At 40.2% G+C, this 26,272-nt stretch overlaps 1 protein-coding gene across 6 annotated transcripts in view; it reads right to left on the bottom strand.

The window, feature by feature from the left end:
• The window catches only part of SGCZ (sarcoglycan zeta), an 838,252-nt gene that overhangs the window by 19,253 nt on the left and 792,727 nt on the right, over positions 1-26,272 (bottom strand). For all 6 annotated transcript variants that reach the window (XR_012158659.1, XM_073341950.1, XM_073341949.1 and 3 more), the window contains one exon: positions 15,358-15,430. Coding sequence is in view for 5 of the 6 variants with exons in the window: in XM_073341950.1 (XP_073198051.1) it covers positions 15,358-15,430 (73 nt within the window). In the remaining variant the exon portion in view is untranslated. The remainder of the gene's footprint in view (positions 1-15,357; positions 15,431-26,272) is intronic.

Genomic DNA, 26,272 nt, shown 5'->3' with positions numbered 1-26,272 from the left:
TCTAAACCACAATTGATTTTTCCTGGAAGTTTTCCAGTAGCAGGTATAGTGTTGCATATCCTGATCTGTGTTGGGTAATATCTTTCACAGCACTGTAATCTTTTCTATAGGATCACTAACAATTATTTGCAATAAACATGCCACAGTGCTGCTCAGAATTGTCAACTCTAGTTTCAACATGAATAGTCAAATTTCCACCAGTTTTATGAAACTGGTAAGTGACTGATTGCATGAATATAAAAGATCTGAACAATGAATTCCCGAAGAAGCTATTAATATTGTATTTCTGTGCACAGCTGAAAGAAATTTGAGCATTTTCAGAAAACAAAAGCATTTAAGTAATTAGTGGAAATTATTAATTTCAGCAATGTGATGTATAGATGAATTTCTGAGATTTGCAGTTTAGTTTTTAAAAGCTATCTGCTAGCACAAATTATTTTTCCTATCTTTTTACAGTTGCTTCTGTACTTTTATTATTGTTTTACTTATTATACATCTGGAAAGAATCTTAGGGGCTGTGTGACCTGAAACTATCAACTAGAAAAGTAAAAGCCTATATGTTCAGAGAGATTTTTTTCCTCAGTAGGTGTTGCAAGGGGATAATCAGACCCATGATGTAGAATAACACTTCTTGTTTGTTTCAGTCCTATTTTCTAAAAGCTTTGATCTTTGCCATAAACCTATTGCAACATTGCATGATATCATATTTAGGTCTCTAAAATGTATAATTTAAATGGCAGCAAAGGTCTCTTCTGAATACTGGAGCAAGAATCTGCTTTCCTTTCAAATTTACTAAGGGCCTGTCAGAGTGGCATTTACTTCTGTGAGTGTTTCCTAGTCCCATGATTTCATTTTTTTTTCTACCCAAGACAACAAGCAGATCTGACAAAGCAGAAAACTTTATACTTCCTGTGTTATTAGACAGACACCTTAATGTAGCAGGAAAGAGAAGTATACTTTTAAAACAAGGATCTTTAAAAATTTAATCTGCCAATTTCAGACACAACAGGTATCCAGATTAAACCAACCTAAATATTTTGGTTCAAAGGTCAAATGACACGTGACACTAAATTGAAATGACACATGAACCTTACAGTTAGGATATTCCATTGTGCTGGATCTGAGAAGACTGATTGATGAGCCACTAGTGAATTGAATCACCCAGACACTGTGTGATTCTTATATTTACATGAAACACATTTACATGAGACACTGTGTGATTCTTACATTTACATTCTTACATCAATCTTACATTTACATGAAACCTTTCGCCCAGAGGATCACTTTGTCAGCTTCTGAAGGCCAACCCTTTTGGGGTGAAATGGGTCATCTGTCCATAGCAGCATTATACTTCAGCTACAAGGAGCAATTTAGGAAGGCATAATTTAATTACTCACATCTGAATTTGGCCAAGAATACCATATGATGGGTAAGGGATCAGGACCTGAGTTTTTCCATCTCATGCAATTTCAAGGTACCCTCAGCTGAAAAAAATTATTAGGGGTTCTTGTTTTGTTTCCTTATTGTTCCTCCTTCTGATCTGCTCAGAAAACATACAGGCCCTGATTCACAGTGAGCTGGTTGTGGGTCCATGATCCTCAGCCACACAGTGGAATACAGAGCACTAGGGAGCCTAATCTAACATGTCTAATGGAGTTTACCTTGGTGGAGGATCAGGCATAGGGGCCTCTGCTCCACCCTAACCCTTTCCATGTCTGTCTCATCACCAGTCCACCACGTACACGTCTCTGTCCTCCCCCTTACACAGAGTTGGTAGGGAAGCTGGTATAGGGTTATATCAACTGGCTTTACATCGGCAAAGATTCTCCCAACACAGCGGGACTTCTCCAGTGGGAATCTGATTGACTTCAATTTGCTTTGGGCCCATTGAGCAGAAAATCCAGCCCACACTATTCAGTAGAACCACCAAACCACATTTCAGTCTGTATAGATAGGGCCTCTAATTTCTCTTCCCATGGTATCACCGGAGTCCTTTCTCTCTAGCATGTGCAAGTAGCTAGTAAAACTTAAAGCACTGTAGGCTAAGTCTGCTAAAAAGGAACGGGAGTATTTAAAAATGTGCTGCTAAACAGAAAACACACATGAAGAAGGGCATCCACTTCCCCCTCCCTAATCCAGAATCTTTCAAACTGGTCTTAATGCAAAGAGTCCCAAGATGACACATTTCCAAGACTTTGATCCCTTTATCTGTGAGTTTAACCAACCTTTTTTCTTTTCTTTTCTTTTTCAGTTAGTATTATTTTGTGGACTTCTATAGTATTACAAGAGTAAAGATCCACCAATAAAAAGAAAAGAAAAATCCATCTTGTCTACTAGGTACCCGTTATGAAGATTTTGGCATATTGAGAGAAGTGTGTCAACCATGTGATGTATCCACTGGTTCTTCTGGGCACTAAAATTGTCTTAGATTGGCAGCTGAATCAACAACTCAATAAAGATATGAAAAAGTGCCAGGCAAATATTCAGTGACTGGATAAATTGTTCACCATGTTCTGTCAGTGGGATCAAATGAATGTAGCCTATCAGATCCAAACCTTATTTTAATGTCACAGATTGAAGATCGAAATAAAACACTTGGCTGATCACAGTTACACATATTCTAATGTGACATGCTGGCACTGAGAAACCAGTCTGGCATATGTTCGACATCCTAGATTACAGTGACAATGTCATGGATTATGAAAGAGAATCATTAGGAAAACAAAAAGCAGAAAGCAAGGAAAGGGAAGAAGCAGCAAAGGATAAGGGAATAGGGAAATATGAGAAATTCAGGCGGACTGCATACGAATTCTAATGGTACTGTGATCGTATTCAACACTGATTTACACCCCTTATTCAATCTCATGGAATTGAATAGGACTGCAAGTTACCACAGAGTTTGACCATCTGTCTTTTGAGAGTAATATATATCAGATAGCAACATGATATGCCAAATCCTGACCTTGCCATCTAAACTGTGGAACATCCCCCCGGCAGCAAAACTTTTGTGGTTCTCCTGAAGGTTGATAGAGAAGGAGGAGCCAATGCATAGGGGAGTTTCTCTAGAACTGGGGTGGCAAGAGCAGAGTGAGAACCTCTTTCCTCTCTAGGAAAAGATGTCTCAGGGTTGTAAAGAGCACACTTGTGGCCCATTCTCCACTCAGTCCCCTAAAAAAATCACCCCAATCTATGTCATACTCTTCCAAGAGACAGGAGAGACAGCAGATGGGGCAATTAGCAAAGGGACCGGGAAGAAGCACGTGTGCTCTTTCCCATAATCCCAGAAGAACTGACAGGCTTCCAGGGAGAGTGCCACCTCACCCCAAACAGTCACAGTTGAGGGGGAGGACAGGGAAAGACAACACATGTAGCAGACCTGAGATGTGGGGGTCAGTGGGAGAGCACCCATCTCACTAAAAGCTGGCAAAGAAGTATAGCAGAGACCTCAGTGAATGAGTTATAGCACTAGTTTGCCCACTATTGCTGGGGAGCCTCGTGCTACACATTCTCTACTCCTCACCCTGCATCTCTTTGATATGCCACACAACGGGAGCAGAGAAAAGGTGAGGGCTCCACCAGGCATCTCTGAACTATAATTCACCTACTCACACCTGGAATAGGGACAGAGGCCATTTCCCATCTCTCCAGGCAGGACAGCAAAGGGCAGCAGGGCCTTATAATTGTGTCTTGTTTCTTTTTGGTCAGGAAGGATGTTCTATATTAGCCCCACCCAAGAATTACCAGTTCTTTGGTGTGGGAATCCCTTGCATGGGTCTTTCAAGCAGAAGCAGCAGCCTTTCCCTTTTCTTACAGCAGAAACTTTCAACCCACCCTCCTCCCCGCCGATGTATATGTCCAGCTGGGCAGGGTGAGTTGGGGTCCCTAAACTTCCAAAAGTCACCTTATATATTGAAAAATACTTGTTTGAACTGTGACATTATTAGGTAGAAGTGCACTTTAATTCTGATAAATAGCAACACACTAAAAGAAAATGATCAGGAAGTACAAATTACATCAAAGGACAGAGAAAAAATATATTAAAGGGGTTAACACTGACAAGCAGAGATGTTGACTCTGCACAACTCATGGCTCACCCTAGAACTTGCATTCATTCATGAGCTTGTTTCACATAAATATTTGTTTTTTATCGTTATTATGAAAAGGTAATTTATTGCCCTACGTGCTTTGGCTGTGGGAATCAGGGTGCTTTTGTAATTAAAATGATTTCTTTACTCTATTCCCATTATTTATGCTATTATTTACAATATTTATTATAGTTGAATACACCCACTTTTTAAAAAAAATATGTCAAATGTTATAGAACAAATGTACTGAAAAAAATCTTTTCTTGATTTATTTAACCTACTACATTGCCTTGAAGATCAATTTTCCTGGACCTTGTTGGATACCAGTTTCAAATCTGTACATGACATTTAAAATAATTATTTGTAACCACTAGAATGCAGTAACTCCAGGATCAAATCAATTGTGTTATTGGAATTAAAGGGGAAAGAAATATACATCTATATGCCAGACTCATAGAATCCTAATTCTGTTCACTGATCATCAGCTGTATTATAAAGGCTAAAATCTGTCCTCAGATGCACACATCACTCCCTTTGACTTCAGTGGCAGCCTGACACATACATTCAAGGACAGAATCTGGCCCTAGGTGTTGTGATCTCATCAAAGGAGTGAAGTGGATTTCCTATGGAAATAGTGGGTACCCCTTTCTGAAAACCAGTAAATATGAATTTTTCACTTATACTTTCCACATTTAACTTTACAGGTCATTGACAACACATTTAAATAAAGATGAACCCCTTGTGACTCAGTATCAGGACAGTAAGGCAGTCACTGTACCATTTGCTGTTATGTCCACCTTCATAGGCGGGAGGGATAGCTCAGTGGTTTGAGCATTGGCCTGCTAAACCCAGGGTTGTGAGTTCAATCCTTGAGGGGACCATTTAGGGCTCTAGGGCAAAAATTGGGGATTGGTCCTACTTTGAGCAGGGGGTTGGACTAGATGACCTCCTGAGGTCCCTTCCAACCCTGACATTCTATGATATCTAACCAATATCATTGGCTGTAGGACAAGTCATTGTCACCTTTAGAGTTCCTAAAGCTCTCATTAACCTAGAAACCAACTCACTAGACTAAGCGCTGAATACTAATTGCACTGCAAACTCCATTACTTCATTATAGTGGATCTGCATTATCATAGTAACTGAATACTTGAATATTAATAGACCTACACAGGTCGGGAGGAAAAGCACTTCTTCAAAGGTCAAGCTGCAGGATCTCTTCTGAAAGTTAGAAGAGGAAGAGATAGAGATAAAATGGAATAGGAGAGGCTCTGAAAGTGTCATTATCTTTATTTATTACAAGTACTAGAGAATTAGTGAAGAGACAAAAAGGAAGTCTGGAGAAGTGTTGGAGAGGGCAACAGCATTGAATATACAGCATCCATCAAGTGTAATGAAGCTTCAGGAATGACCAGGAGGTTTGAGGAAAGTTAAAAAAGCCTAGCCTGTGAATCTATAGATTACAGAGTGAGCAAGGGCATCCCCAGGATGTCTAATGATTTATGAGAATACAGGGAAACAACCCAAAAGACAAGGAAGTATAAAAACAAAACAAAAAAACCTGGAACATTGGAGGAGGATGGAAACAACCAAGAAAGTTAAGTGAATGTTGGGCATTTTAAGGGGCAGCTAAGAGTCAATGTTAGTAGAGTAAATGAGACAGCTATTAATATGGAATCTAAATTTACAACAGAAACTTATTTACATTAGGTTTATAATAATTTATGATAGATCCAGGGATGAGAGTTGGGCATGGGAGAAAATAACAGCCTTTAAATGATTTTCGCTGCAGGTCACTTGTGCATCCTTTACCCAAGAAAGCCTGGCAACCACTTGATAGTTTTCAAAAACCTTTCTGAATGTATTGTCATCTTATTTTTCACACAAAAAAGGTTTTTTTGTTTTTGCTTTTTAATATCTAACATGTTAGTACTTGAAAACCTCATCATTACAACATTCTGAATTGACCACCTAATGTTTAGTAGGACTTAAATGAAACCGTGACAGTAGAATGATTCAGCATACTTGCTTGCACAAAGCTAACACATCAAAAATAATGAAAAAAAACAGTCTTACTGGTTTACATCAGACATTAGAAAATGAAAACATTACCTTGCCAAGTGAAAATGTGAAACAGGAAAAGATCTTTTAGAACATATCTTGTATGCTTTAACTGAGGGAGGCAAAGTCTGGTTGCAAGGGGTAGGGGTATTGCTCTAAGTCTTTACAGGGATAACAAAGATGAACTAGTTCAGAAAAAGCAGCAGCAAAAGCTTCTTTTTAATCTTTTGCATGATAGCCGCCATGTTGGCTAATATACCGGGGAATGAACAGGAGATTTTCAGTGCTAAAAATCATAAGCTGTTACAGCTTAAGCAAAAGCTCTCTAACAGTTTCATATCCACGAGCTGAGTGGAGGATGGAAAATCTGTTTTGCAAATGATTTCAAAATTTTGAACTATAGCTTTGTTCCAACAAGTTCAAAATTCACTGTAAAATAAATAAAAAAATAGAATAGTTGCAAATCAATTGAAATACTTCATTCATTTAAAAAGTGAAACTAGGCCAAATTATGAAGGATGAATATAAGAAAAAAACAACACAAGCATGTAGGGACAAAATTAGAAAGGGTAAGGCACAAAATGAGGTTAAACTATCTACGGACTTTAAAGGTAAGAAGAAAACATTTTACAAATACATTAGAAGCAAAAGGACAGGGTAGGCCTATTCAATGAGGAGGTAATGACAATAACAGAGAACGCAGCAATAGCTGCAGTGTTAAATGCATTTTTTTGCTTCAGTATTCACCAGAAAGGTTAACAGTGATCAGAAGACTAACACAGCTAACATCAGTGTAAATGGGGTAGGATCTGAGGCTAAAATGGGGGGGGAAGGAATTAAGAATTACTTTGTCAAGTTAGATGTATTCAAATTGGAAAGGCCTGATGAAGTGCATCCTAGAATACTTAAGGAACTGGCTGAAGAGGTATTTGAGCCATTGGCAATGATCTTTGAGAACTCTTGGAGGAAAGGAGAGATCCCAGAGGACTGGAAAAGGGCAAATATAGTACCCATCTATAAAAAGGGGAATAAGGACAACCCAGGGAATTATATACTAGTCATCTTAACTATGGTACCTGGAAAGATAATGGAACAAATCAATCAATTTTTGAGCATGTATAAAATAATAAGGTGATAAGTAACAGTCAACATGATTTGTCAAGAACAAATCATGTCAATCCAAACTAATATCCTTCTTTGACAGGGTAACAGGCCTTGTGGATAGAGGGGAAGCAGTAATGCTTTTGATAGTATCTTATATGACCTTCTCATAAGCAAACCAGAGAAATATAGGCTAGACAAGTCAACCAACAAATGGTTTAACAACTGGTTAGAAAACCATACTCAGAGAATAGTTATCAATGATTCACAGTCAAGCTGGAAGGACATATTGAGCGGAATCCCACAGGGATCTGTCTTGGGTACTGTTTCCATTCCATATTTTCATAAATGATTTGGATAATGGCATAGAGAATACACTTATAGTGGATCGCAAACTAAATATGCGTCAACAACGTAATACTGTTGCAAAAAAAGCAAACATTGTTCTGGGATGTATTAGTCGGTGTGCTGTGAGCAAGACAAAAGTAACTCTTCCATTCTGCTCAACACTGATAAGGCCTCAACTGGAGTTCTTCAGGAAAGATGTTGACAAATTGGAGAACATCCAGAGGAGAGCAACAAAAATGATTAAAGGTCTAGAAAACATGACGTACGAGTCAAGATTGAAAATTTGGGTTTGTTTAGGCTGGAGAAGAGAAGGCTGAGTGGGGACGTGATAATAGCCTTCAAGTACATAAAACATTGTTGTAAAGAGGAGGAGGATAAATTGTTCTCCTTATGCAGTGAGCACAGGACAAGAAGTAATGGGCTTAAATTGCAGCAAGGGAGATTTAGGTTAGATAGGAGGCAAAACTTCCTAATTGAATGGGTACTTAAGCACTGGAACAAATTACCTAGGGAGGTTATGGAATCTCCATCATTGGAAGATTTTAAGAACAGGTGAGAAAAACACTTGTCAGGGATGGTCAAGATAATACTTAGTCCTGCCTTAGAGCAGAGGACTGGACTCAACCTACTGAGGTCCCATCCAGTTCTATTTTGATTTTGAATTTTTACTCTATATTCTATTTTAAAACAGAATATAATACAAATTATATTTTTGAAACAAAGTAATTTCAAAACAATAAATCAAAATGTTTCATTTTGAAACATTGAAATAGAACATTTTGACACTGTTGGGAACGTCATTTCCCAGTTTTACTCCAAAATGAAATTTCAGGGAGGTTGACACAATTTTACAAAGTGTATTGATCTTTGGAACTGCATTCTCTTATAGAAAATGGTTCTGTTGAAGTTTTTCCAACCTGCTTTATCACCAGACACAGAGGAGAATCTGTAACGCACACTTCCAAGTTTGTTGCACTTGCACTCAACCAAACCTTTTTGTTTTTGAAAACAAGAGTCAGGAAAGATTTGCAAAAAGAAAAGGAGTACTTGTGGCACCTTAGAGACTAACCAATTTATTTGAGCATAAGCTTTTGTAGCTCAAATAAATTGGTTAGTCTCTAAGGTGCCACAGTCTCTAAGGTGCCACAAGTACTCCTTTTCTTTTTGCAAATACAGACTAACACGGCTGTTACTCTGAAACCAGGAAAGATTTGGTAAGTCAATTTATTTTCAGTTATCTGAAAGTAGAGACCAGACATTTCTTTCTGTTCTTTGGCAGCAGACCATGCCACCGGAGGGGAGCCAAGTGGCTCTTTCTTCCTTTTTGACAGTGAATTCCATCTTCAGAGCCACTGAAGACAGAATAAAACTAGAGATAATCATTTCCCTTTATTCTGTACTGGTTAGACTACAGCTGGAATACTCTGCATAAATATGGGCATTATACAATAGAAATGATAGAGAAAATTGAGAGATTGCAAAGAAGAGTAACTAGAATGATAAAGTGTCTAAAATGAAATGTAACACTAAAAGAGATTAAGGAAAATAAATGTGGATTAAATAAAAAAGCCTCTTAGATCAATCCAACATTAAGCCTGCACAGTTAAAATCACAAAAAGACAGGAACTGCAAACATTAAGGTTTCAGTAGCAATGCTGACTCAACTGCACTGCACATCCTTGATGATGCACAACACAAGTTTTATGATGCGCACATTTAAACCGAAAAACCTGATAAAAATTACACAGGTGTAATGTGACAAGTTAGCGTTTCTGTTCAAACTCAAGCTCTGCATTTCTTGTTTTTTGGTGATTTTATCAATGAAGTTGAAATGTTGCATTTACATTTTTAAAATGTAATATTCTTGTTTTTAAAAGAAAAAAGAAAAATCTTCTGTGCTTAAATGATGTTAGCCTTTAAATGATTGCAACTAGTCTGAAGTTCACACTTTCCTGTATTGTTGCTATTGGTTGATTGGAGATAGGTTTCTGAAATGCTAGGTTGTTAGAACAGCAGCATAGTTGTTTACATTGTGATGGCTCTAACCTTACAATATAACAAGCTTTTTAAATATAAATAAAAGCTTGCATATTAGGCAAAAATTGGAAGGATGAAGATAAGATTACAGGATTTGAAAGGGGTGTTTTTGCACCCATGATTTCCTCCTGAGGTTAACATAGGTTTTTTGGAGAATTTTGCTGTTTTTGCCCCCCAATACCTGATTCTGTGAGACGCTGAGCACTCAGGCTCTGCTCCAAAAAAAAAAAAATAGTCAAGCATGTCCTTGACTGAAGTAAAGGAATAGTTCCAATGAAGTCAATGGGCTTATTATAGAATTATAGGACTGGAAGGGACCTTGACAGGTCATCTAATCTAGTTCCCTACACTCATTAGGAAAAACTTTTTCACTAAGAGGGTGGTGAAACACTGGAATGCGTTACCTAGGGAGGTGGTAGAATCTCCTTCCTTAGAGGTTTTTAAGGTCAGGCTTGACAAAGCCCTGGCTGGGATGATTTAACTGGGAATTGGTCCTGCTTTGAGCAGAGGGTTGGACTAGATGACCTTCTGGGGTCCCTTCCAACCCTGATATTCTATGATTCTATGGCAGGACTAAGTGTTATCTAGACCATTCCTGACAGGTGTTTGTCTAACCTGCTCTTAAAAAAATCTCCAATAATGAAGATTCCACAACCTCCCTAGGCAATTTATTCCAGTATTTAACCATCCTGACAGTTAGGAAGCTTTTCCTAATGTCCAACCTAAACCTCCCTTGCTGCAATTTAAGCCCACTGCTTCTTGTCCTATCCTCAGAGGTTAAGAAGAACAATTCCCTCCTCCTCGTAACAATCTTTTATGTACTTGAAAACTGCTATCATGTTCCCTCTCAGTCTTCTCTTTTCCAGACTAAACAAACCCATTTTTTTCAACCTTCCCTGATTGGTCATGTTTTCTAAACCTTTAATCATTTTTGTTGCTCTTTTCTGGACTTTCTCCAATTTGTCCACTTCTTTCCTAAAATGTGGTGCCCACAACTGGACACAATACTCCAGTTGAGGCCTAATCAGCAGGGAGTAGAGGAGAAGAATTACTTCTTGTGTCTTGCTTACTCCTACTAATACATCCCAGAATGATGTTTGGTTTTTTTTTTTTTTTTTGCAACAGTGTTACACTGTTGACTCATATTTAGCTTGTGATCCACTATGACCCCCAGATCCCTTTCCATAGTATTCCTTCTAGGCAGTCATTTCCCATTTTGTATGCATTCAACTGATTGTTCCTTCCTAAATGGAGTACTTTGCATTTGTCCTTATTGAATGTCATCCTATTTACTTCAGACCACTTCTCCAGTCCTGATCATTTTGAATTTTAATTCTATCCGCCAAAGCACTTGCAACCCCTCCCAACTTTTTATTGTCCGCAAACTTTATAAGTGTACTCTCTATGCCATTATCTAAATAATTGATGAAGATATTGAACAGAAATGTATCCAGAACTGATCCCTGCAGGACCCCACTCATTATGCCCTTCTAGCATGATTTTGAACCGCTGATAACTACTCTTTGGAACAGTTTTCCAATCAGTTTTGCACCCATCTTATAGGAGCTCCATCTAGGTTGCATTTCCTTAGTTTGTTTATGAGAAGGTCATGAGAGACAGTATCAAAAGCTTTACTAAAGTCAAGATATACCACGTTTACTACTTTCCCCCCATCCACAAGGCTTGTTACTCTGTCAAAGAAAGCTATCAGGTGGATTTGACGTGATTTGTTTTTGACAAATCCATGCTGTTACTTATCACCTTATTATCCTCTTGATGTTTGCAGAAAGGAGTTGGGCCATATTTTTCAAAGAATAGTCATCTCTGGGCTTACGCTATGGGTCCTAAACATCAATCCAAGAGGTGAATGTTTCTGAAAAAAATGTAAGCATATAAAAACAGGGACATATAATGGAAGCTCTTTGTCAATTTAAAAAAAGGTCAGAAGTAACAGGAGCTTGTCATACTAACCAGGGAAAATGGAGCATACAGGGGGACATGGTCATGGTGCACACATACATACACACACACCCCCGTCTGTAAGTATAAATATAAGGAAGAAGTTATTCTCACCAATTAGAGATACGATTAGAAAAACAGATTTGTATCAACACAGGAACATATCAGTTTAAATACTGATTATCTGAAGGTGAGATCAACTTGGGAAGAAAACCAATTTGTGAAAAAAAGTCAGAGAACGAGAAAGTCACTAAAATCCGTCTGGTCATAGCTTGAGAGACTGGCAATAGTTTATAGCCATTAACGTTCTACAAAAAATAATTTTAAAAAAGCAGGGGCTTGGACTGTCTCAGGCTATAGCATCTTCTCTTTTGTGTTGAAGATTGGTTTGTTAGCTTTTCCTGGATGAAAAGAATGAACAAAAGATGCATGAACAGAAGATCACGCCTCTCCTGCCAACTTTAAATAGCTTCTCAGCCTAGCTTCTCTCAACCTTCATCATTTCAATGACAAAACTGTGTGACCCCTTCTCTGGCCTCAAGCTTTTACAAAATGGACACACTGCTATGTTAGCATGCTACCTACTACAACCTTTTAGAAAAAGGTTCTTAGAGAAGTCCTGTGTTTGTAGCTTTGTGGAAAATATAAAACCATTCTGTGGGATTTGTGTATCTTCGATACTGATCAGAGTCAAAATGAAATCTTACGGGCTTTATCTGTTTCTTGCTGCTTGATCAATTTCCATCTCATTATGCCCAGCACTAGCTTTCAGGATTAGCTAATAGTCAATGGTATACTAGCCTTGACATAGAAGAAAAAAAAGCTATTAAATTTGATCTTCTAGTTCTCCCCAGAGGTAGGAAACAACAACAAAGTAATTTACCCCCTTATTAAGAAGGTGATTCAGGGCATAGCTATCAGCATATAACCATTGGCTGCCTCTTTTGTGCATAGATATTACCCATTAGTGCACCATGTTTTAATGCATTACTATCATTAAAGCCAGTACTTTGGGGCTATAATCTTGGTAGTTTAGTTCCTTCACAGCATTCTAGTGAGAAAAGGTATCAATGGAAATCTGGAGATTTAATTATTAAAATGTAATTCATTTTGCTCATTCTAAAGCACAATTCTTTTATTCTGCATGTTTTAGTTAATGAAAGTCAGATTCAATTATATTTTAGGCAATGGACTTGATCTAAAGGGGTTTATCAGCTTTCACAAAGGATTGTAGGAAAACATTTTGCTAGCAAAAGCTGGCTGGTTAGATTTGGAAAAAAATGTAAGGAAAAATCAACACAGAAGAGGGGACAAATATGCAGTTGTTTTAAAGCTGCATTTTGTATGATTTTTAAAAGGAGCGTTTTAATAGCAAATATTAGAGATGGGCCAAAGTCTGAACACCCTTACATTTTGGTGGGGATGACATTGTTCAGAGGATGAACCAAGCTTCAGAGCTGAATTCTGCAACCAGTCCTTTTGTCTGTAATGAGCTGAGCCAAAATGTCAGATTTGGAAAAAACAAACAAACAAACAAACAAAAAACCCTACCTTAATTTAGTGGGTGTCAAAATATGGGTTCACATCCAATTTTGTAGTTCAATCTCATCTCTAGTAAACATGGTCATAATTTTACCTTCTAGTTTCAGTGGTGGATTTTGCTACATATACAAGGTCATTATTTAATAAATTGTCCAGTATCTTCTGTGTTAGACTAACTTATATTGTCTTATATAAGACTTATATTGTCATCTTTCATAAAATCCTAATTCCAGAGGTTGATAACTTGACTTTGTTTCGATGACTTCAGAGGTTTCAAATGCAATAACCCTGAACCCTAATGAATACATAGCAGTGAACATTTAGGGGTAGCTAGCAGAGCATAATACATATTCAATAAATGAAGAATAAAATAATTTAATCATAAGTTAATGCTGTTGACTAGAATTCTTATGTGCACAGTAGGAGTTATTTCAGTTTCATAAATGTCTTATTTGATGATGATTGGTGCTGAATCGTCCTTCTTTGAGTTGTCTCTAAATCAATCTGATGTCAGAAGAAGAGGGAAAGGCAAGCTGAAGAATGTTGAGGAATTCCCATTAATTGCAGCATGTGTAATAACAAATGATTTGAGGGAATGGTTGGTTTGGCAGATAGTCAGTGGGAAGGAGAAGCACGGACAAGATAAATGCCAAAAGAGAACTAGGGTTGATAGTAGACTGAAATTTAGATGCAAGTTTGCAATGGGTTGTGATGGCAAATAAATGATAATGCAATTTGCATGCACACAGGCAACAGGGAGATACAGCCCTACTCAAATGAACCCTTAAGATCACATCCAGGATACTGCATGTTGGCAAAGTACGTCTGCTTCTATCCTCCATATTCTTTAGGGTGGCAAAAGTACCACTTCTCCCTCACACGAGACTGTTGCTGCTGGTTATGCCTTTTTGAAACAACAGCAGCTTCTTGTGTTTTCTCTTCTGTCTCTGCTGCCCTCCTCGCTTTTAGCAATCCTGCCACCTGGTTACTGTAGACAACAACTACTTTTAACAACAGACAACAGCCTTTGGCAGAGGGGAGGGATGGGGGGGAAAGAGTGTTGCACTCTCTGGAGCCCCCCCCCCAAAAAGCCTTGCATTAAGTTTAAAATGTTCTGTTTAAATGCTCAGTTTTGGTCAGACACTTCCATTTTCTGAGAGAGAGGGGGAAAAAAAATAAAGGCCCCAATCCTGCATGCTGTACGGCTATGCAAAGCCACACTGAAGTCAATATTAGGTTGATGTTTTTTTTAAATGCATGGAGGGGGCTTCATCTAACCTCCTTCTGGAAGCCAGTGAACAGCTGGCACTGTAAATGTTGCTAGGCAGGATAGCAAGAAGGGTTTATAATGTGCAGAAACCATGGAAGAGTTGCAGTCAACTTTGATGTAAGTAAAGCGAGGAAAGATCACAAAAAATTCTTAGATTCTACTATGATTGATTGTTTCACAATTAAATTTCATCTCTCCATCATTTAGTGTAAATTATTAATACCTACCACTGAAATCACATATAAACTTTATGAAAAGGCCTACATTGGCAAGTCATTCTAAATAATCTTTTTCTTGGTCTTTTAGACTCTAGTAAACTTTGGATTTTGTCCTTTTACAATTTACTCATGCATACACATCCATATACACATGCAACCATCTCAGAATGACTTTGAATACATTTGGAGAGGTGGACTGGCTTACTTAAAAATGAATTCCTGAAGAAAGCAAAAACACCTTTAAAAATCCCGTAGAAGTATTGTTTGAAGGATAAGCCTGAGGCTGTTTACTTTCTGTTGACATTTTGGCTTTTATCTCCTGCAATAGCTCAAACAAACAGGATCTGGGCTTCATGCTGCGAGACAGCACTGTATTGAACGGGACTTTTTTTTTTTTAAAGCCTGTTCCAAAAGGTATAGTGTGTGTACGAACCCCAAACTCTATGATTTAGATTGGTCTGGCACTGGAGAAAGTTACATTATAAAAAGTAAAGGGGTGTGCATATCATTTGTGATACAGGATATTTTTCTCTCTGACTGTGATACCTTCTGTTGTAGGTGAAGTCTGTGGCTGTTTTGATATACCAGGAACAGGCCAATAGAATATATATATATATATATACATACATTAATGGCCTAAATGATATAGATTACTTTATAAATAAAAAATAAAAATCCATTTCTTAATTGGTGTTGGGAAAAAATAAATTTTAAATAACTCTTAACGAACACCTACTTGAGGTCTTGGGAAGGTTCTGCTCTGATATGGGGTGTCTCCACAGAGTGCCCAAACACTGCCCCTTCTGTGCCTAAAATAAACACACAAATAAAATACAGTACAATTATACTGGAAAACAAAAACACATTCAATTCTATAACCATCAATCGACATACTAGGACAAAATACTTGGTTGATTCATTTGTTTATGCTTCTGCATTTCATTATCAATAAGGTTTCTTCAGATTCAACATTCATTTTTTGCATTAAAGAAAATGTTATTGCTTAAGTCAAAATCTGTATTAGGAGTACTAGAAACTGCAATCATCTATGTATCCATAGAATAAAGTTAACTTAAATAATAGAAGTCCAAACTTTCCAGCATTGGTGTGCCCATCAGTGTACCCATCTCAACACTTTTAGAGAAATCATGTTAAAGGTCAAAATTTTTAAAAAGATAAAGAACATAAGTATGAACAACAAAAATGTATGGTCAAACTTTCAGAAGTGTCCAGTAATATTGTGTGCCTTGGTTTTTGTGTGTCTAGCTTGAGATATCATGTACCTGGTCTTCAAAGGTTTTGAAAATGCATAGCTCTCTTATTCTTCTGAAGATACCAACTATTTTGAATCTCTTTACCCTTTTCATGTCTTACATTCCCTTGCCAAGAGACACTGGCTCACTAATTTACTGATGACAACATTTCTGAAATGGCCACTAATTCCGAAAGCCTCATTTTTGGGTGCCTAACAGGAGACATCCTGGTGTGTGTTGCTGAACACCCAAAACAGAGGCATACAGAATAAGTGAATATTTCTGAATACTCAATTTATATAAGCATCTATAATTTCAGATGCTCGTACAAAGCTTAACAAATAAGGCTATTTTACCATTTTCAGTCAAAACTGGGTTTTTATGAAAAATAGGGTTTGATTAAATGAAATTTTTCACAAAAAGAATCTAGTTTCATGGAATCATTTTGACTTTTCATTGAAAAACTGAGAAACAAAATCTCTTTGGTTTTCAACCAAAAATTTTATTTTTCAACAAAAAGCTGAAAGTTTCTGACAGCAATCTCTCTCCCCCCATTTTTTGACTAGTTCTTTTAACTAACAAGCTTAAATAATACACTGATCTGTTCCCAAATAGGTTCATCTTTCCTGTACTTAATCTACTGTCTTCTTCTATCAGTCTAGATTGTGGATATGAACTATACACAGGCAGCCTGACCCACACTTTGGCAGTGGGTGCTTTATTTGGAGTGCCCTTCACGTTTAAGTCACTCAGCTTGATCCCTGAAGAACAGACCTATGCAAGACTAGGCTGGTTGTTTCTTGGGCACATGCTCAGGTCTAACCGATTGCCATATGTGGGACTGGGAAGGAATTTCCCCCCAGATTAGATGAGTAAAACCTCTGGGGTTTTTGATGTTCCTCTGCAGCATGTTTGTGTGGATCTCTTGCCAGGATTATCTGGGTACCTCTCATTTAATCATTTCCCTGTCAATGCAGAAGCCTCAAGTACTGGTGAACCTTGGTCCTTCCTATTCTGTGACTGTGGCACATCATAGTGTAGTTTCCTATGGGTCTCATTTACTTTGGTCTCATTTCCATTGCCGGGTTTAGTGTGTGGGCGCTTGGCGGTGTTGGTGGCCTCTGATATGCAGAAAGTCAGATTTGATGATCCAGCGGTACCTTCTGGCGTTACATTGTATGACTCTGCTCACATGACAGGGAAAACCAAGAAGTCTGCTGCTTGCCAGGAGCTAGGATTCACGATGTGACGGAGAGACTGCCGAGACTCATCAAGCCCTCGGATTGCTACCCCTTCCTGCTTCTCTGCGTGGGCAACAATGATACTGCCAAGAATGACTTTGAGCGGATCACTGCAGACTATGTGGCTTTGGGAAGAAGGATAAAGGAGTTTGAGGCACAAGTGGTGTTTTTGTCCATCCTCCCCGTAGAAGGAAAAGGCCTGGGTAGAGACCATCGAATCGTGGAAGTCAACGAATGGCTACGCAGGTGGTGTCGGAGAGAAGGCTTTGGATTCGTTGACCATGGGATGTTGTTCCAAGAAGGAGCAGTGCTAGGCAGAGATGGGCTCCACCTAATGAAGAGAGGGAAGAGCATCTTTGGAAGCAGGCTGGCTAACCTAGTGAGGAGGACTTTGGTCCCCTTCCCCCAGTGAACCTAGTTTAAAGCCCTGAGGTAAGTGGGGATGTGGGATACTGGGAGGAAGCATGAGCAGGAGAACGCGAAAGGGGAGGGCTCCTGCCTCATACTAAGAAAGCAGGACAAACAGCAAGTTATCTCAAGTGCCTATACACAAATGCAAGAAGCCTGGGAAACAAGCAGGGAGAACTGGAAGTCCTGGCACAGACAAGGAATTATGATGTGATTGGAATAACAGAGACTTGTTGGGATAACTCACATGACTGGAGTACTGTCATGAATGGATATAAACTGTTCAGGAAGGACAGGAAGGGCAGAAAAGGGGGAGTTGCACTGTATGTAAGAGAGCAATATGACTGCTTAGAGCTCCGGTATGAAACTGCAGAAAAACCTGAGTGTCTCTGGATTAAGTTTAGAAGTGTGAGCAACAAGGGTGATGTCATGGTGGGAGTCTGCTATAGACCACCGGATCGGGGGGGATGAGGTGGATGAGGCTTTCTTCCGGCAACTAATGGGAGTTACTAGATCGCAGGCCCTGGTTCTCATGGGAGACTTCAATCACCCTGATAGCTGCTGGGAGTGCAATACAGCGGTGCACAGACAATCCAAGAAGTTTTTGGAAAGTGTAGGGGACAATTTCCTGGTGCAAGTGTTGGAGGAACCAACTAGGGGCAGAGATCTTCTTGACCTGCTGCTCACAAACCAGGAAGAATTAGTAGGGGAAGTAAAAGTGGAGAGGAACCTGGGAGGCAGTGACCATGAGATGGTCAAGTTCAGGATCCTGACACAGGGAAGAAAGGAGAGCAGCAGAATACAGACCCTGTACTTCAGAAAAGCAGATTTTGACAGCCTTAGGGAACTGATGGGCAGGAACCCCTGGGAGAATAACATGAGGGGGAAAGGAGTCCAGGAGAGCTGGCTGTATTTTAAAGAATCCTTATTGAGGTTACAGGGACAAACCATCCCGATGTGTAGAAAGAATAGTAAATATGGCAGGCGACCAGCTTGGCTTAACAGTGAAATCCTTGCTGATCTTGAACACAAAAAAGAAGCTTACAAGAAGTGGAAGATTGGACAAATGACCAGGGAAGAGTATAAAAATATTCCTCGGGCATGCAGGAGTGAAATCAGGAAGGCCAAATCACACCTGGAGTTGCAGCTAGCAAGAGATGTTAAGAGTAACAAGAAGGGTTTCTTCAGGTATGTTTGCAACAAGAAAAGTCAAGGAAAGTGTGGGCCCCTTACTGAATGAGGGAGGCAACCTAGTGACAGAGGATGTGGAAAAAGCTAATGTACTCAATGCTTTTTTTGCCTCTGTCTTCACGAACAAAGTCAACTCCCAGACTACTGCACTGGGCATCACAAAATGGGAAAGAGATGGCCAGCCCTCTGTGAAGAAAGAAGTGGTTTGGGACTATCCAGAAAAGCTGGACGAGCACAAGTCCATGGGGCCGGATGCGCTGCATCCGAGAGTGCTAAAGGAGTTGGCGGATGTGATTGCAGAGCCATTGGCCATTATCTTTGAAAACTCATGGCAATTGGGGGAAGTCCCAGATGACTGGAAAAAAGGCTAATGTAGTGCCCATCTTTAAAAAAGGGAAGGAGGAGGATCCTGGGAACTACAGGCCAGTCAGCCTCACCTCAGTCCCTGGAAAAATCATGGAGCAGGTCCTCAAGGAATCAATTCTGAAGCACTCAGAGGAGAGGAAAGTGATTAGGAACAGTCAGCATAGATTCACCAAGGGCAAGTCATGCCTGACTAATCTAATTGCCTTCTATGATTAGATAACTGGCTCTGTGGATGAGGGGAAAGCAGTGGATGTGTTGTTCCTTGACTTTAGCAAAGCTTTTGATACGGTCTCCCACAGTATACTTGCCAGTAAGTTAAAGTAGTATGGGATGGATGAATGGACGATAAGGTAGATAGAAAGCTGGCTAGATTGTTGGGCTCAAAGGGTACTGATCAATGGCTCCATGTCTAGTTGGCAGCCAGTAACAAGTGGAGTGCCCCAAGGGTTGGTCCTCGGGCCGGTTTTGTTCAATATCTTCCTTAATGATCTGGAGGATGGTGTGGATTGCACCCTCAGCAAGTTTGCAGATGACACTAAACTGGGAGGAGTGGTAGATACGCTGGAGGGTAGGGATAGGATACAGAGGGCCCTAGACAAATTAGAGGATTGGGCCAAAAGAAATCTGATGAGGTTCAACAAGGACAAGTGCAGAGTCCTGCACTTAGGAAGGAAGAATCCCACGCACTGCTTCAGACTAGGGACCGAATGGCTCGGCAGCAGTTCTGCAGAAAAGGACCTAGGTGTTACAGTGGACGAGAAGCTGGATATGAGTCAACTGTGTGCCGTTGTTGCCAAGAAGGCCAATGGCATTTTGGGATGTATAAGTAGGGGCACTGCCAGCAGATGGAGGAACGTGATCATTCCCCTCTATTTGACATTGGTGAGGCCTCATCTGGAGTACTGTGTCCAGTTTTGGGCCCCTCACTACAAGAAGGATGTGGAAAAATTGGAATATGTCCAGCAGAGGGTAACAAAAATGATTTGGGGACTGGAACACATGACGTATGAGGAGAGGCTGAGGGAACTGCAATTGTTTAGTCTACGGAAGAGAAGAATGAGGGGGGATTTGATAGCTGCTTTCAACTATCTGAAAGGGGGTTCCAAAGAGGATGGGTGTAGACTGTTCTCAGTGGTAGCAGATGACCGAACGAGGAGTAATGGTCTCAAGTTGCAGTGGGGAAGGTTTAGATAGGATATTAGGAAAAACTGTTTCACTCGGAGGTTGGTGAAACACTGGAATGTGTTACCTAGGGAGGTAGTGGAATCTCCTTCCTTAGAAGTTTTTAAGGTCAGGCTTGACAAAGCCCTGGCTGGGATGATTTAATTGGGGATCGGTCCTGCTTTGAGCAGTGGATTAGACTAGATGACCTCCTGAGGTCCCTTCAAACCCTGATATTCTATTATTCTGACTCTAGGAGTGTAATGTTCCTCTCCAATTAAGAGGTGATCAAGGATGGAGAAACAGGCAGACTGATTGGCTGGCTCTAGAAAAGAACCTGTTGTTGAAGGCAAGAGATGGTGGTTGTTCAATCATCTAAAAGGATCAGATGCTTACACAAAAGGTTCTCTTTGAGATTTGAGGGAATGTTCAGTGAAATTCTTCTTTTATCCAAATTAGTTTTCCCATCTCAGATAACAAATAATTTCAAAACAAAGATGCAAAATTTGACAATATTTTTTCCACTTTAAGCCTTTCTTTAAAATATACTGAAGAAATTTGGCAACATTTAATAAACATCCCATTAAAGCAAAAAAGGCTGTTTGCAAAGTGGGAATAATTAGGAATGTAATAAGAAGGCTAAGAGGACAGATACTGACTCTCAGACAAAAGTTCCATAAAACTGGTATTATTCTTTACTCTGAGACATAAGGATAAAACACATATATCAGCCATTTAAATGTCTAACTATGTATTTCAGTATATAGCAATACCAAACCGATATTGTTAGCCATTCAGAAGATTAGGCTCTTTTTGAGAATATATTGATATCTATTTTTTTTATTTATTGCCTTTGTATTAGAGTGAGCTGTAGCTCACGAAAGCTCATGCTCAAATAAATTGGTTAGTCTCTAAGGTGCCACAAGTACTCCTTATATTTTAATTTTGTTACCCATTCTCTCTACAAATTTTCTATCATTGTTACTAAATCAACAACCATGTGCCTGTAAGCGCTTTCTCTCTCCTTTTTAAGATGGAATAGTGGACTCTGTGTAATAAAAACAGATTCATGCTATGCCATAAAGAAGTCAAGAGTAACAAGAAGGGTTTCTTCAGGTATGTTGGCAACAAGAAGAAAGCCAAGGAAAGTGTGGGACCCTTACTGAATGAGGGAGGCAACCTAGTGACAGAGGATGTGGAAAAAGCTAATGTACTCAATGCTTTTTTTGCCTCTGTTTTCACTAACAAGGTCAGCTCCCAGACTGCTGCGCTGGGCATCACAAAATGGGGAAGAGATGGCCAGCCCTCTGTGGAGATAGAGGTGGTTAGGGACTATTTAGAAAAGCTGGACGTGCACAAGTCCATGGGGCCGGACGAGTTGCATCCGAGAGTGCTGAAGGAATTGGCGGCTGTGATTGCAGAGCCATTGGCCATTATCTTTGAAAACTCGTGGCGAACCGGGGAAGTCCTGGATGACTGGAAAAAGGCTAATGTAGTGCCAATCTTTAAAAAAGGGAAGGAGGAGGATCCAGGGAACTACAGGACAGTCAGCCTCACCTCAGTCCCTGGAAAAATCATGGAGTAGGTCCTCAAAGAATCAATCCTGAAGCACTTGCGTGAGAGGAAAGTGATCAGGAACAGCCAGCATGGATTCACCAAGGGAAGGTCATGCCTGACTAATCTAATTGCCTTTTATGATGAGATTACTGGTTCTGTGGATGAAGGGAAAGCAGTGGATGTATTGTTTCTTGACTTTAGCAAAGCTTTTGACACGGTCTCCCACAGTATTCTTGTCAGCAAGTTAAGGAAGTATGGGCTGGATGAATGCACTATAAGGTGGGTAGAAAGCTGGCTAGATTGTCGGGCTCAACGGGTAGTGATCAATGGCTCCATGTCTAGTTGGCAGCCGGTATCAAGTGGAGTGCCCCAAGGGTCGGTCCTGGGGCCGGTTTTGTTCAATATCTTCATAAATGATCTGGAGGATGGTGTGGATTGCACTCTCAGCAAATTTGCGGATGATACTAAACTGGGAGGAGTGGTAGATACGCTGGAGGGGAGGGATAGGATACAGAAGGACCTAGACAAATTGGAGGATTGGGCCAAAAGAAATCTGATGAGGTTCAGTAAGGATAAGTGCAGGGTCCTGCACTTAGGATGGAAGAATCCAATGCACCGCTACAGACTAGGGACCGAATGGCTAGGCAGCAGTTCTGCGGAAAAGGACCTAGGGATGACAGTGGACGAGAAGCTGGATATGAGTCAGCAGTGTGCCCTTGTTGCCAAGAAGGCCAATGGCATTTTGGGATGTATAAGTAGGGGCATAGCGAGCAGATCGAGGGACGTGATCGTTCCCCTCTATTCGACATTGGTGAGGCCTCATCTGGAGTACTGTGTCCAGTTTTGGGCCCCACACTACAAGAAGGATGTGGATAAATTGGAGAGAGTCCAGCGAAGGGCAACAAAAATGATTAGGGGTCTAGAACACATGACTTACGAGGAGATGCTGAGGGAGCTGGGATTGTTTAGCCTGCAGAAGAGAAGAATGAGGGGGGATTTGATAGCTGCTTTCAACTACCTGAAAGGGGGTTCCAAAGAGGATGGCTCTAGACTGTTCTCAATGGTAGCAGATGACAGAACGAGGAGTAATGGTCTCAAGTTGCAGTGGGGGAGGTTTAGATTGGATATTAGGAAAAACTTTTTCACTAAGAGGGTGGTGAAACACTGGAATGCGTTACCTAGGGAGGTGGTAGAATCTCCTTCCTTAGAGGTTTTTAAGGTCAGGCTTGACAAAGCCCTGGCTGGGATGATTTAACTGGGAATTGGTCCTGCTTTGAGCAGGGGGTTGGACTAGATGACCTTCAGGGGTCCCTTCCAACCCTGATATTCTATGATTCTATGAAGTCCTCACTAGACCACTGACAATAAAAGGGAAAAGAACTAAATGAAATGAATATATTTCCACTCACTCTATATTATTAGAAATAGGACTGAGGAGAATGTCAAGTATCCAAATGCCTGATCGTTAAATCTTCTAGGATTAAATATTGTATTTCAAATTGTTTCTGATATGTCTTTATTTTTGAGCACTACTCTTTTGTATTTCTAAACATAGCTTTTTACAAATCTTATTAAATAATTGTAGAAATACAATGAACAGTACAGATACATCACTCTAGATGTAACAATATTTTAAACACTTTGCGGAACTAAACTATGACGATAAGATTAAGAAAACAGCTATGGTGAGCAGATTAGAGAACAAAGAAAACTGAAATGGGATGTTATATTATTTTAACATTTTGCAGTGATAGAGGGAAAATGTCCTCAATGTGAAGCCTCAGTTAAAACTGAAGGATGGTGTTGATTTCCTTGGCCAAAAATGACAGTAGTTCTTCTTCTTCTAAAAGCTGCTTGCACAGGAGATTTTCTGAAATGGTTGATGCTACTGTGGTTAACAGAAAGAGAGGGAACTTAGGGAGGTCTAATGGGCTGTAATAGCAGCAGGTATCAATATACCTAAGATAGCTTTAATCTTGCTAGTTTGGGTACTGACAGTGTAGCCACAGCAGCACAGACTTCAGTGTGGATTAAAGATCTAGGCTTTCATCTCGAGAGGTGTAAATGTTGTCAATCGTTATTTAGGTCACAGTGAAAATCAGTTTGGTGGACTCATCCCAGCTGCTATTTTTAAACGTTACAAACATAATTTATGGGAAAATCCACTTCAAACCACCAAACCAGCTGACTACTATAGAGATCGACAGGAAAGGAGAGGGAGAAATTTTCCGCCAACATCACAGAACATGAACAAAGCTGTGTTATGGAATCTACTCTGTGGTTTTGAGTAGCCTTTGCAAGCCTAGTACTGTCAGTAGACAGGGATGAGGGGAAGAGTCAGACAGGAGCATCTGTATAGTGATAAGTTCTCCAGCTACCGCCATATGCTGCCCTGCTTTCAAAACCCAAACCTTGCCTCCACATGTAGTGCCATGAAGGGAACTCTTGTGGAGCTGGATTCCTTGCCACAAAGAGGGTGCTTCCTACATATCCTCAGCTCCTCCCCCCATCCTGGCCAGCAAAGCTGCACACATTTCACATCCAAGGGGCCTTCTGCAGGGGTGAAGGTGGGAACAAGACTTGAACTCAGAAATTTGTGCACAGTTTAGAACAACCATCTGTCTCTACTTATGGGAGGCCCAAAATGATAGTAGCAGAGGTGTTGGAAAGTCAAGACTGAGGTGCTTAGGGGAAGCTTGAACAAACTATCTCCATACCAAGGGCCATACTCTACTCATATTCTATTGTGTGTGCCAAGCTACCACAGATAATTCTGTGCAAAGAACAAGAATAGAATATGGGCCATCACTGTCTCAAAGGCAACAGTAATCGTTTTTCACTTTCATGAGTACATTTGCTTATGAATTGAGATATTTTTTCCTATAATACACATTTGTTAAAAGGCAAATCCATTACATAAGCAGAGAGCTTTAACATGAAGACAACTAAACTAAATTTTAGCACCGGGGACTAAGTAGAATCCTTAAAGACACATCTAACATTCAAAGACAGATGTGTTTTCCTTTACCTCCAGGAACATAATACCACATTACTTTTTTGAGAGAAAGAGAGAAGAAAGGTAAGTATAACTAGTTTTAGCAGGTTTCAGAGTAACAGCCGTGTTAGTCTGTATTCGCAAAAAGAAAAGGAGTACTTGTGGCACCTTAGAGCCTAACCAATTTATTTGAGCATAAGCTTTCGTGAGCTACAGCTCACTTCATCAGATGCATACTGTGGAAAATACAGAAGATGTTCTTATACACACAGATCATGAAAAAATGGGTGTTTACCACTACAAAAGGTTCAGCAGAAGCAGCTGTCCTATCTCGGGGCTTCTCCTTCTGTCCCTCCACCCCCAGGAACATGATACAGTTCTGTGGTGACCTAGAATCCTATTTTCGACGTCTCTGACTCAAGGAATATTTCCAAAATACCTCTGAACAACATACTAATCCACAGAGGCCTCCCTACCAACATTACAAAAAGAAGGATTCTAGGTGGACTCCTCCTGAAGGTCGAAACAGTAGACTGGACTTCTACATAGAGTGCTTCCGCCGACGTGCACGGGCTGAAATTGTGGAAAAGCAGCATCACTTGCCCCATAACCTCAGCTGTGCAGAACACAATGCCATCCACAGCCTCAGAAACAACTCTGACATCATAATCAAAAAGGCTGACAAAAGAGGTGCTGTTGTCATCATGAATAGGTCGGAATATGAACAAGAGGCTGCTCGGCAGCTCTCCAATACCACTTTCTACAAGCCATTACCCTCTGATCCCACTGAGAGTGACCAAAAGCAATTACAGCATTTGCTCAAGAAGCTTCCTGAAAAAGCACAAGATCAAATCCGCACAGACACACCCCTGGAACCCCGACCTGGGATATTCTACCTACTACCCAAGATCCATAAACCTGGAAATCCTAGGTGCCCCCCAGGCATTGGCACCCTGACAGCAGGATTGTCTGGCTATGTACACTCCCTCCTTAGGCCCTACGCTACCAGCACCCCCAGCTACCTTCGAGACACCACTGACTTCCTGAGGAAACTACAGTCCATCGGTGATCTTCCTGATAACACCATCCTGGCCACTATGGATGTAGAAGCCCTCTACACCAACATTCCACAGAAAGATGGACTACAAGCCGTCAAGAACACTATCCCTGATAATGTCACGGCTAACCTGGTGGCTGAACTTTGTGACTTTGTCCTTACCCAGAACTATTTTACATTTGGGGACAATGTATACCTTCAGATCAGCGGCACTGCTATGGGTACCCGCATGGCCCCACAGTATGCCAACATTTTTATGCCTGATTTAGAACAATGCTTCCTCAGCTCTCGTCCCCTAACGGCCCTACTCTACTTGCGCTATATTGATGACATCATCATCATCTGGACCCATGGAAAAGAAGCCCTTGAGGAATTCCACCATGATTTCAACAATTTCCATCCCACCATCAACCTCAGCCTGG

This window comes from Lepidochelys kempii, chromosome 4 (assembly GCF_965140265.1).
Source record: "Lepidochelys kempii isolate rLepKem1 chromosome 4, rLepKem1.hap2, whole genome shotgun sequence".
Taxonomy (NCBI): Eukaryota; Metazoa; Chordata; order Testudines; family Cheloniidae; genus Lepidochelys; species Lepidochelys kempii.
This window is presented reverse-complemented; position numbering and strand designations above follow the sequence as displayed.